The sequence below is a fragment of the Oncorhynchus tshawytscha genome, linkage group LG01, assembly GCF_018296145.1.
Source record: "Oncorhynchus tshawytscha isolate Ot180627B linkage group LG01, Otsh_v2.0, whole genome shotgun sequence".
Classification (NCBI taxonomy): Eukaryota; Metazoa; Chordata; class Actinopteri; order Salmoniformes; family Salmonidae; genus Oncorhynchus; species Oncorhynchus tshawytscha.
The window spans coordinates 48,017,480-48,031,228 of NC_056429.1; the positions used below are offsets into that span (position 1 = coordinate 48,017,480).

General features: G+C 42.4%; 1 protein-coding gene across 6 annotated transcripts; it reads right to left on the minus strand.

Annotated features, from left to right (window-relative positions):
* On the minus strand, positions 1–13,713 carry LOC112244995 (AP-3 complex subunit mu-1). 6 transcript variants are annotated; one of them, XM_024412918.2, is made up of 10 exons: positions 13,589–13,713; positions 12,192–12,375; positions 10,339–10,429; positions 10,022–10,193; positions 6,509–6,646; positions 6,287–6,372; positions 5,688–5,821; positions 5,356–5,563; positions 5,002–5,146; positions 1–800 (listed from the first exon to the last, which is right to left on the minus strand). In XM_024412918.2, exons 2-10 carry the CDS (start codon positions 12,371–12,373, stop codon positions 700–702), a joined length of 1,257 nt encoding a protein of 418 aa, XP_024268686.1. In that variant the 5' UTR covers positions 12,374–12,375; positions 13,589–13,713; the 3' UTR covers positions 1–699. The 6 variants fall into 6 exon arrangements, with proteins under 6 accessions (XP_024268686.1, XP_024268687.1, XP_024268684.1 ...); XM_024412919.2 differs by having other exon boundaries at positions 12,192–12,378; positions 13,589–13,702; XM_024412916.1 differs by lacking the exon at positions 13,589–13,713 and adding an exon at positions 13,364–13,433.
* Positions 13,714–13,749: the final 36 nt, after the last annotated feature.

The following is a 13,749-nucleotide window of genomic DNA, read 5'->3' on the forward strand; positions in this document are numbered from 1 at the left end:
TGACTTTATGTATATTTATTAATACTTGCAGTAATTGTTAGCCTGTATATTAATTAACACCATGTATGACCAAATGAGATTACACTCTTGGTTGCAGTTACTCAGCATTAGAGGGTTATTAGTCATAAAAATGGTCAAAAAATATGCTTTATATAAAACTAGATATTATATCTTTACCTGCTAAAGCAGAGAAATAGAAGATAGAAAGAAAGAGGGGAGATGAGTGAGCAAGAGAGAGAGAGCGAGAGGTGGGCTGTGCCGGAACACAGTGAGATTCCATAGAGGTTATTTAATTCCAGATACAGGAGAAATAATAGGTTGATTGTCCAAAACAATTCCCTTCGCAGACCAACAACTTCATTCCATCCAAATAATAAACATTTAAATAAACAAAGTTATTTAATACAGGCTCTGTCCCTAATATAGAAGGAGTATAGGGGTATAAAAAGGCATAAGGTAGAAGGGTTGACACTGGGCATGTAAAAAGCTCAATTCAGTTTGCTGTTGCAGAGCCACAACAGTCTGCTGTGACGTGAACCTTTTTACAAGTTTCAGACATTTGTCATAATGGACCGATCATGGCTCTGAACTACAAATAGAGAGCATAATAGTTGACAGCCAGCGTGTCTAAGAGTTGACCTTTGACCCAGAGCATTAGGCACGTTGGCTAGTTGTCCTATGACCTTTAGGTTTCACTCTTCAAGTCCGCACCTGGAACTTCCCAGCCTTGGTGATGTATTTAACCCCTTTAAAAGGCTTGTACTTCTCACCAAACATATCCAGCCTGTTCACCTTCAGTCCTAAAACACAGTTAGCAATAAACACATCACCATTTGTTTTGCTCTGTACTGAATTTTCTTTATCTTGACATTTTGACCGCTAACATGCACTATTTTTGGGGAATGTATTAACAGTGGACAAATAAACAAAATACTAAAAGATTGTTTTTGGGTTAACTATATCATGGATTTACCATAAACTTTAGTTACCATATATTTACACATTTATCAAAATGCCTATACTGTAACATTTATCGACACACATATTCTCCATTGAGTCTGAGGTTTATTAGGTACACCCATTTATACTGAACAAAAATGTATGTAAAGTGTTGGTCCCATGTTTCATGAGCTGAAATAACGGATCATAGAAATTTTTCAAATGCACAAAAAGCTTCTCTCAAATTTTATGCACAAATTTGTACAAATCCCTGTTAGTGAGCATTTCTCCTTTGCCAAGAATATCCATCCACCTGACAGGTGTGGCATATCAAGAAGCAAAAGTGTGCTCTTCACAAATTAATCCCGGTTTCAACTGTACCGTGAAGATGTGAACAGAGTGCCCCATGATGGCGGTGGTGTTATGGTATGGGCAGGCATAAGCTACGGAAAACAAACACAATGTGCATTCCAATTGGCATCGATAAAATGCAAGAGATACCATGGCGAGATCCTGAGGCTCATTGTCGTGCCAAACATCCGCTGCCATTACCTTGATTCAGCATGATAATGCACATCCCCATGTAGCAAGGATCTTACACAATTCCTGGAAGCTGAAAATGTCCTAGTTCTTCCATGCCCTGCATACTCACCAGGCATGTCACCTATTGAGCATGTTTGGGATGTTCTGGATCGACGTGTACGACAGCGTGTTCCAGTTCCCGCCAATATCCAGAAACTTCGCACAGCCATTGAAGAGAAGTGAACATTCCACAGGCAACAATCAACAGCCTGATCAACTCTATGCAAATGAGACGTGTCACGCTGCATGAGGAAAATGGTGGTCACACTTGATACTGACTGGTTTTCTGATGCACACCCCTTTTTTTAAAAGGTATCTGTGACCAACAGATGCATATCTGTAGTCCCAGTCATGTGAAATCCATAGATTGGGGCCTACTTTACTTATATGAACTGTACAGTGTGAGCTTACGCCGCGGGACTTAGAGGTAATTTGTGGTTTAGTACGGTACCCTGCTTCACCACTTTATTGCTCCAGACCAGCGCAATGGGGAGTTAAGAGAACTGATTATGCTTTTGGGCCCTACTGTGTCTCTAACTGACAATGAATGGGCGACAAACCTAAATAGAAACTGATAATTGTGCACAACTTCAGTATTACTTCCTAAAACTGTTGTTACACAAAGGTTTTTATTCTTTTATTGTTTAGGATTATTTTGCTCTTACTGAAGTACTGTATGCCACTCCCAACCGGTCACATTGTACAGTTCTTGAGTGGCGCAATGGTCTAAGACACTGCACAGATGCTGCTTCAATACCTGTGGTGGGCTCAACTGAGAGACCCATGAGATGACTGTAGGTTTTTGATTTTTCTCCCTCTAAAAACAGAAATAAATCTTCCTAAATAACAAACTGGCTTGATTTACAAATTAGTAACAATGTCTCACTCACTCCATGTTCAAGAATGTCCTTTTTCCTCGCTCATTTTATGTTATTTGAAAACGAAATCTCCAAAATATTGTTATTTTTAAACAAAGTGACTATTATTATTAATTTAGAATTATATAAAAGCCCGTTGGATATTCTCACATATATATTATTAACCCCGTTATTAGCAGGACAATATATATTGGTCACAGCTCCCGAGTGGCGCACAATGGGACTGCATTGCAGTTTTCCAGCTGTATCCACTGAAAGCGCGCGAGATTCAAGGCACAGGGGCAGGGGATGGGCCGCAGAGCCGCGCACAGAAGACCGACCTAGCCCATGGGGAAGGGAGGAGGAAGGGGATGGACACCCACCCTGCCAACACTTTAAGGGGCATTGCACTAATAATGGCGCGCACTAGTGAAACGTTCCCGCTGTTCTGTTCTTAGTGCCAGTCTGCAGGTTCAAACTAAAACAATGTAACTAATAAATGGCATCTTTATGCTTTCATTCATAAAATAATAAAAATACTCTTTCAAAATGCTGATGCTTATTTAGTTATGGATCCATAACGAATTACTACGGGAATAAATATCACTGAATTACAGAAATATCCTCCAATCCTCTTTATATGTAATTATTGGCGGAGAGTCACATCATATTTTTTAGATATACTGTAGGCGACAAGAGTCTCACTAGTATTGAGTAATGTGATGTTAAAAGTGGTGTAGGTCTTATAGAAGATTTATTTAACTAGGCAAGTCAGTTAAGAACAAATTGTTATTTACAAGAACAGCCTACTCCTTCCGCCTCGTCGGGGAATTGAACCCCGGTATCCTGCGCACCCGCAGGACACTACATTCTTTAGCTAAATAGACCAGTAATATTAAATAAATAGAAATAGACCAGTAATATTTCCCATCCCCCTCCTAACGGAAACCCAGAGGGTTTTTCGTTTTCCTTGGAATAGAACCACCATAATATTAAATCAAATGAATTAAGCAGGTACCAGTCAAAAGTTTGGACAAACCTACTCAATCCAGGGGTTTTCTTTATTTTTTTACTATTATTCTACAATGTAGAAGTGAAGACATCACAACTATGAAATAACACATATGGAATCAGTTAAGGTACAAATTCTTATTTACAATGCTAGTTAGTTCTAGTTTGACCCCCAGAGGGCATCTTTGAGAAGCATTTGGTAGCCTTCAATAAGGCCTGTACTAGAGATTGCGGGCACGCGGGAGACAGGGGTTCAATTCGCCAACGGGGAAAAACTAGCACTAATGAGCATTAATGGTACCAGTGGTTCACACTTAAAAAACGTGCCATAAAATTCTGTGGCACCATGCAAGCTGCACTGCAACTTTTAAAAGATGAACCATTGTAACAATAAAATCTTTGAAATTGTTGCATGTTGCATTTATATATATTTTTCAGTGTAGTACAGTGTAGGATGCCCCTATGTCTCCAGAACAACCTGAATTTTACGGGGAACGGAAGTGCTGCGCAATTGGTAACAAGAGGACCTAACATGTGCCAGGAAAATATTCCCCACACCATTACACCACCAGCCTGTAACAAGGCAGGATGTGGCCATGGACTTATGATACTTACACCAAATCCGGACTGCCATCAGCATGACTCATCAGGAGCTGGGATTCGTCAGAGGAGGCAATGTTTTTCCACTATTCAATTGTCCAGTGTTGGTGATCAAGTGCCCACTGCAGCTGCTTCTTCTTGTTTTTAGCTGATAGGAGTGGAACCCGGTGTGGTTATCTGCTTATCTGCCCATCTGTGACAAGGACTGACGAGTTGTGCATTCTGAGATGCCGTTCTCAGAATTTGTACTACACCGTTATTAGCTTATTTGTGACTTGCATGTTAGCTTGCATTTATCCTTTGACCTCTCATCAACGAGCTGTTTTCGCCCACAGGACTGCCACTGCCTGGATGTTTTTATTTTGTCTTACCATTCTCGGTAAACCCTAGACACTGTCGTGCATGAAAAGTCCAAGGGGTCGGCCGTTTCTGAGATACTATATATAACTGCCATGCCTGGCACCGACGATCATACCACGCTCAAAGTCGCTTAGGTCACTCGTTTTGCCCATTCTAAACGTCCAATTGAACAGTAACTGAATGCCTTGATGCCTGTCTGACTGCTTTATTTATATAGCAAGCCACAGCCAAGGCTCACTGTCTGTAGGAGTGAACCATTTTCGTGAACGGGGTGGTGTACCTAATAAACTGAGTATACATTGATATTTAGCATGCAGTATTACTATGGCAATACAACCTTTTACAGAGCATGTTACTAGCCCCAACACCATAAACTTTACTGCCAAGACACAGAGAAAGATTAGCTTAATTCCAAATGTACCCCTAGCACCTATTACTGAGCCACTCATAGATCTATGAAAATTGGATCAATGGGAAGCAATATGGTCCCATTTCAACAGTCAATAAGGAGGCAAGACTAAACAATTACCATAAGACTTCTACTTATCCAATTCCTCCAGATCTACAAGGGGGATAGGTAGTAGGAACCGATTTGGAATAACCCAACAATTGGGAGAGGCTGAAAGGGACAAAAGTTACAGGTCAGGGGTACCTGATATTGCAAGTTGCTGTATCTTCAGGTCGATGTTCAGACTGGGGTTCTCCTCTGGTTTGGGGGCTCCAGCCTGCAGACTCAGACTACCTCGCAAGTTAGGAAGCTTCTGTGGGTTCAACTTTCCAATGTCCCACACCAACAACTAGAGAGAAGAGAGCGCGGGGAGAGAGAGAGAGAAAGAAAGAGAGAGAAGGGGGGTTAGGTTCAGGGGTACTTGTGAGATGGAGAAGTTTGTTAATAGTAATGTCTGCTGATTTGCTGTTTACCTGGTCTAACTTGGAAATAGGTGTGTAGTGGTTAGGCTCAGGGGTTAGAGGTTACAAGGTAACAGGGTAGTAGGTGTGTAGTTACCTTTGTACCATTGTCATATGTGTAACTGCCCTGTGTGGCAGTCAGATTGATGCTGAGGATAGTTTTGGGCAAGTGGACCGTGACCATCACCCCTTCGACCGTCTTCCCCATGGTCTGCTTCGGTCCAACGGTCACGTCCAGACGGCCATCAGAACCACACTCAAAGAAACTGATGCTCTGCTTCACATACACTGGGATGGCTACAAGACTGCATAGAATATAACAGAATAAATAGAATATTACCAATACTATTATTAAACTGGGATGGCTACCAGACTGAAAATAATAGACATGGTAGTGTTAGGATTAGGGGTCAGAGTTTAAAGCCTTACTTCTGTGCATTGACGTGATAGGTCATTAGGGTGAAGTTCCCATCGGGGGGAATGAAGGAGAGGACGCGCTCAGATTCCCAGAGTTTATAGCGAACACATGGGTGGAAACTCACATCGTCAAGGAGACGAGGATTCTGCAACGATAAAATGCAGTATGAATAGACCAATAAATACACTGGGGCTCTCTCTCTGTGTGTGGGAAGGGAAATGCCTAGTTAGTTGCACAACTGAATGCATTCAGCAGAAATGTGTCAGGCTGCCTTAATCAATGTCCACAGCACCCGGGGAGCAGTTGTTGTTGGGAGTTTACTGCATTGCTCAAGGGCAGAGCGGCAATATTTTTCCACTTTCCTGGCTCGGTGATTCGAACCAGCAACCTTTTGGTTACTGGCCCAGCGCTCTTAACCGCTAGGCTACCTGCCACCCGTGTGTGTATGTGTGTGGTCAATTTGAATTGAAGGAAATCAATTCAAGAAGTAACTTTCAAAAGTTATTTATTATTTCCATTTTTTTATTAAAAAGTTAAATCACTTCCTGAAATGACTACCTTCAATTCGAATGGACCCCAACCCTGATATAGTGTGTGTGTGGGGGCCCACCATGAAGGAGAGTGTGAGGTCGGGCATACCAGACAGCTTGACACACGCCTCGACCACGCCCTGGATCTCTGCAAACACTGTTGTACCTGTTAACCAATCATAACACAGCTTACAGACGACACAGACACACACAAACTCCTGATGCCTGACCTTTAACCTCTGGATCTGACTTCCGGGATATCTGCACCATGGTGCCGGTGGACAAGTCAGTACTGCTCCTACCTGATTGGTCCAGGATAGCGTCAATCTCCTCCACCACGTCAAAGTAAGCTTCATTATTGGTGTACCTCACTCCGGCCCGCCTCCACGGGATGGTCGACAGCTGACCAGTTAGCAACGTGTCTCCAACGTTACTGGTCCCTGGAACACACACACACACACACACACACTTTTTAAACTAACTCATAACATACGCTGCTGCTACAGTTTATTATCTATCCTGTTGCCTAGTCACTTTATCTCGACCTACAGTGCTTTTAGAAAGTTCACACCCCTTGACTTTTTCCACATTTTGTTGTGTTACAAAGTGGGATTAAAATGGATTTGTAATTTTTTGTCAACGACCTACACAAAATACTCTAATGTCAAAGTGGAAGAATATTTAAAACAATTTAATGGAAAATAAAACACTAATATTTCTTCATTAGATAAGTATTCAGCCCCCTGAGTCAATACATGTTAGAGTCACGTTTAGCAGCGATTATAGCTGTAAGAGCTTTTGCACAGCTGGATTGTATGATATTTGCCCATTATTTAAAAAATGATTCAAGCACTGTCAAGTTGGATGTTGATCATTGCAAAACAGTCATTTTCAAGTCTTGCCATAAATTTAGAAGCCGATTTAAGTCAAAACTGTAACTAAGTTTACTCAGGAACATTCAATGTTGCCTTGATAAGCAGACTAAACCAAGTTTCCTCTATAATTTTGCCTGTGCTAAGCTCTTTTCCATTTCTTTTTATCCTAAAAAAACTCCTTAGTCCTTGCCGATGACAAGCCACCACCATGCTTGAAAATATGAAGAGTGGTACTCAGTGAAGTGTTGGATTTGCCCCAAACATCACACTTTGTATTCAGGATAAAAAAGTGCATTTCCTTGCCTCTTTTTTTGCAATATGTACTTAAGTGCCCTGTTTTGCAAACAGGATGCATGTTTTGGAATATTTGTAATCTGTACAGGCTTCATCCATTTCACTCTGTCATTTATGTTAATATTGTAGAGTAACTACAATGTTTTTAATCCATCCTCAGTTATCTCCCATCCCAGCCATTAAACTCTTTTAAAATCACCATTGACCTTATGGTGAAATCCCTGAGCGATTTCCTTCTTCTCCGGCAACTGAGTTAGGAAGGGCGCCTGTATCTTTGTAGTGACTGGGTGTATTGATACACCATCCAAAGTATAATTAATAACAGCCATGCTCAAAGGGAAACTCAATGTCTGCTTTTTGTTTTTACCCAATAGGTAGGTGCCCTTCTTTGTGAACCATTGGCCATGTTCTGTTATAATCTCCACCTGGCACAGCCAGAAGAGGACTGGCCACTCCTCATAGCCTGGTTCCTCTCTAGGTTTCTTTCTAGGTTCTGGCCTTTCTAGGGAGTTTTTCCTAGCCACCATGCTTCTACACCTGCATTGCTTGCTGTTTGGGGTTTAGGCTGGGTTTCTGTACAGCACTTTGTGACAGCAGCTGATGTAAGAAAGGCTTTATAATTAAATTAGATTGATTGAGGTTTATCAGTGCAATTTTTACTGCCAAATAACTTTTTCAGCTAGATGGCCGTAAAAATTGCACTGATAAACAATGGGGAATTGTAGTCTCCTCGTCCTTCTGCAAACTTGCCTGCCAATGCATGCTTGTCACTACCAAGTACCCAAGCTAACTGACAAAAGTTGGCTAGATTGCTACTTCCAAACAGAAATGAGAAAACACCTCACTCTGACCATTTTACTCGCAGAAGCAGAACTGGTTAGGCTGTTTACATGTTGTTATCTAAAGCATTGACTAACTATTACTTTTTGTTGCCTACGTTTACTGACACCAGTCATATTCAGCGGTTGTTGAGCATTTGTAAATGTATCAGTTGTTCTGCGCTCTGCCACATTCAGATGGAGTGCTCTGAAATCGGAGTAGATAACCAGAGTGAATTTGCAAATGCAAGAGATACGCTAACTGGATAACAGTTGGTTAGCCTGCAAGAACTTGACGAAATGAAACCTGCATCTGTAGCTGTGTATAACCACCAAAAGACAATATGAGGAGAAAAGTCAGTCAGTCACCCACTCCTCCAATGGCATGACATGAAATTATCCTACCTAGCTAACGATAGACTCAGGGTTTTTAGCTTGCTAAATAATTGTATTTTTGATTTGATTTAACCTTTAACTCGACAAGTCAGTTAAGAACAAATTCTTATTTACAATGACGGCCTACCCTGGCCAAACCCTTCCCTAATCCGGACAACGCTGGACCAATTGTGCGCAACCCTATGGGACTCCTGATCACGGCCGGTTGTGATACAGCCTGGGATCGAACCAGGGTCTGTAGTGACGCCTCTAGTACTGAGATCCTAAGTTAGCATTTGCTAACTTAGGCAACAATGGTTATGCAAACCAGATATTGAAACAGTTTAGTCCGAAGCGTTATTTGTGTTGCTGCAATTGTCGTCATGCGCCATTTGCATCAGGGGCATAGACATGGATGCTCCTGGGTGGACAAAGACCCACCCACTGGGGAGCCAGGTCCTGACAGGCCCACACAATCAGATTGATGTGGTTTAAGCATTGTTGTGGACTTGGATCAAACTTTAGTTATTTCTATTAAAAAAATACGTAATTTTGAGTGAAAATCTGAAAAATATATAGGAAAACATTTTTTTTAAATTGAAAAATAGGATTTTTCAGACCGGTGCATTTCCTTCGCGGGGTGGGCCGTTTGGGAACCTTTTGACAAAATTAGCTTATACCCACTTCTCCAGGCACCACTACACCACTGCACAGGGCTGAGGGAAAAGACAGCAGTTACACACTGCATTATGTTAAAGGATAAGCAGTCCATACACTGGGACATAAAAAGCCAGTAGGTTCCAATCATAACAATACAAAAACACAACCGTTAAGCATTTCCCAAGATAAATCTATTACTCTTACTTCACATTGCAAAAAACATTTCACATTTAGCACACAAAGTAACGGGGACCTAGAGTTTAAAGTGGAACTGACAGTACTTTGTCTGTCAATGATCACAAGTCAGTCATAATGTGGCTAATAGGCCAGCGTATCGGTCTTAGGCACTGCATCTCAGTACTAGAGGCGTCACTACAGACCCTGGTTCGATCCCAGGCTGTATCACAACCGGCCGTGATCAGGAGTCCCATAGGGTTGCGCACAATTGGTCCAGCGTCGTCCGGATTAGGGAAGGGTTTGGCCAGGGTAGGCCGTCATTGAAAATAAGAATTTGTTCTTAACTGACTTGCCTAGTTAAATAAAGGTAAAATGTTAAAAATTGTGTAGTCTACTTTGTGCATTATTTCTCTATTGTACTACATAATTGATCAGTCATATACCTCCACTACACTACTTTGATATCAGTAGGGATTAAGAAGTGAGTATACGCAATGCCCACTGAAAAAAGTTGCTAACCGACTTGTCAAAACTATAGTTCGTTAACAAGAAATTTGTGGAGTTGTTGAAAAACGAGTTTTAATGACTCCAACCTAAGTGTATGTAAACTTCCGACCTGTCAGTGTGTTGACAACAGATCGGAGGATGGTGGGTGGTCTGATCATCTCTTTGAGGACGTTAGATTCGGTTGCCAGGGGAAACCCGTTGTCAAGCATCTCCTCCAACAGCTCATACACCATCACCATGTGGTCCTTGACTACTGTCTCCGAACACTCCCCAAAGTAGTCCTGCAGAAAAAAAACGAACACACACACACACACACACACACACACACTTAAACATTACTGGTTATAAAATAGTTAACTAATCCAGGTTGAACTAGTCAGGTTGAACTAATTCTGGCAATCTGTCAGGCTTAGAGTTGTGTCAGACCTGGATCATCTCTGCGACGCGGTGCAGGAACTCAATGACAAACAGCGGAGGAACCTCAGTCTGGATGACAGAGAGGAAGAACAGCTTGTCCCTGTAATAATAAAATGTGTGAAGCAACGTTCATACATTGTATACAAAACAAATGTTATAAAAAAACACACAAATAAAGACAGACCTTAAAACTGTCTGTCTTGAGTGAGCAGGTTTTTACATTGGCTTTGGATATATGACGGTTTCTTAAATAGTGATATAAATTCCAATAAAATAACTTGTAGATGAGGTGTGAGTGTGCGTCCTGTAGCTGTTGAAGTGTGTGTGTGTGTGTGTGTGTGTCTTTCTATGCATACATACAGTGCATTCAGAAAGTATTCAGACCCCTTGACTTTTCCCACATTGTGTTAGCCTTTTTCTAAAATTGATTAAATGATTTGTTTCCCCTCAAATCTACACACAATACCCCACAATGACAAAGCGAAAACAGGTTTTTAGAAATGACCTTATATACGCAAATATTCAGACCCTTAGATATGAGACTCAAAATTGAACTCTGGTGCATCCTGTTTCCATTGATCATCCTTGAGATGTGTCTACAACTTGGAGTCCACCTGTGGTAAATTCAATTGATTGGACATGATTTGGAAAGGCACACACCTGTCTATATAAGATCCCACAATTGACAATGCATGTCAGAGCAAAAATCAAGCCATGAGGTTGAAGGAATTGTCATAGAGCTCCAAGACAGGATTGTGTCAAGGCACAGATCTGGGGAAGGGTAGAAAACATTTCTGCAGCATTGAAGGTTGCCAAGAACACAGTGGCCTCGTCATTCTTAAATGGAAGACGTTTGGAACCACCAAGTCTCTTCTTAGAGTTGGTTGCCTGGACAAACTGAGCATTCGGGGGAGAAGGGTCTTGGTCAGGGAGGTGACCAAGAACCTGATTGTCACTGACAGAACTCCAGGGCTCCCATCTCCACAGAAGAACAACCATCTCTGCAGCACTCCACCAATCAGGCCAGACGGAAGCCACTCCTCAGAAAAAGGCACATAACAGCCCGCTTGGAGTTTGCCAAAAGGCACCTAAAGGACTTCTCAGACCATGAGGAACAAGATTCTCGAGTCTGATAAAACCAAGATTGAACTCTTTGGCCTGAATTGCCAAGCGTCACATCTAGAGGAAACCTGGCACCATCCCTACGATGAAGCATACCGTGGGGATGTTTTTCAGCGGCAGGGACTGGGAAACTAGTCAGGATCGAGGGAAAGATGTACAGTGAGATCCTTGATGAAGTCCTGAGCGCTCTGGAGCAGGTTATCAGACTGGGGAGAAGATTCACCTTCCAACAGGACCCTAAGCACACAGCCAAGGCAACGCAGGAGTGGCTTTGGGTCACATCTCTGAATGTCCTTGAGTGGCACTGCAAGAACCCGGACTTGAACCGGATTGAACATTTCTGGAGAGACCTGAAAATATCTGTGTAGCGACGCTCCCCATCAACCTGACAGAGCATGAGAAGATCTGTAGAGAAGAATGGGAGAAACTCCCCAAAGACAGGTGTTTCAAGCTTTTAGCATCCTACCATAGAAGACTTGAGGCTGTAATTGCTGACAAAGGTGCATTAACAAAGTACTGAGTAAAGGGTCTGAATACTTATGTAAATGTGATTTCTGTTTCATACATTTGCAAAAATATCGAAAAAAACGTTTTTCACTAGTTCATTATGGGGTATTGTGTGTAGATTGATTAAGGGGAAAAAACTATTGAATCAATTTTTTTCATAAGCCTGTAATGTAACAAAATGTGGACAAAAATCAAGGGGTCTGAATACATTCCTAATACACTGCATGCATGACCTGTAGATGCTGATGAGGTAGTGATGAGGGGTGTGTATGACAGGTGGAACGTCCTCAGGTTCCAGAGCCTTCTCTTTGGCTTCCAGGAAGTAGTCACACACCGACCGACTGACCACACTTTTCCAGTGCTTCTCCAGGAACATCTCCCCCGAAGGGTTGATCAAGAACAGGCTGTTGATCATCTCTGCTGGTAGAGAGGGACAGGTGTTACACGGGTAGGTTTGTTTGTGTGTGGCCTACCGAGTGGCGCAGTGGTCTAAAGAGATTCTGGGTTCGAGTCCAGGCTCTGTCGTGACCGGGAGACCCATGGGGCGGCGCACAATTGGCACAGCGTTGTCCGGGTTAGGGGAGGTTTTGTCCGGCAGGGATGTCCTTGTCCCATCGCGCACTAGCGACTCCTGTGGCAGGCCGGGTGCAGTGCACGCTGACACTGGAGCAGGGTACTTGTTTCCTCCGACACATTGGTGCGGCTGGCTTCAGGGTAAAGTGGGCATTGTGTCAAGAAGCAGTGCGGCTTGGTTTGATTGTGTTTTGGAGTACGCACATCTCCCGACCTTCACGTCTCCCGAGTCCATACGGGAGTTGCAGCAATGAGACAATACTAACTACCAATTGGAAGGGCTAAAAATAAATAAATATAAAGGTTTGTTTGTGTGCTCACGGGTCCACAGCCCTAAGCCAAAGGTGTAACACGTGTCCTACATTACATGGCTAGAGATATATTATCTACCCCATGGATCAGATCAGTGGGATAGACAGGCCAGGGTTGTGTACAATGCACAATGAAATCACTGTCTTTCACTTTAGTTTGGTATGTGCCACGTTGCATCCAAGATGCAGAGACAAACTCCAGATGTCTAGAAGGGCTGTACAGCATAAAGTTGATCCATCATGATAAATATCATCCACTGTCAGATGTTAAAATCAAAGCCTAGTAGTCCACTGGCTAAATAGTTCAATCTGGTTATTAAGTAGCTCATAAACTCTGTCTGCACCGATATGGACTCAACGAAGTTAGCCTAGCCTTGCAGCCTCGAGCACAGTGATCGAACTGTCTGCAACATTGTAGCCAGCAATCTTATTCTAGCTTGTGACATTCAGCAAGATGAGTCTTGTTAAATCGGTTGATATAGCGGTTAAATTAGTTAAAGTGTATCAAAAAGTATCGTTACCTGCTTTGTTCCAGTGCTAGTGGCAGGAATAAAACTGTGTTGCACTGTCAGAGTAGTCTGGCCACTATACACAGAAGCCTGATTTAATATGCACATTTCTACTCTTATCAGCACAATATACAACCTTTAAACATTACATAAAACCTTTGAACATTCAACCTCGACATTTGTGAATATCTGTGTGTAAACATGCACTGACCGAAAAGCACAACATCAACTTCTTACCAAAGTTCCTGTATTTCTAGTCAGGCACAATCGTCTGCAGGCAGCTAATATCGCGTTCAAAACAACTGGAATCTCGGAAATCTCCGACTCCGCAGCAGTCTAAGGCACTGCAGCGCTAAGAGGCGTCACAACAGACCAGGGTTGTGTAATGTCACAACCGG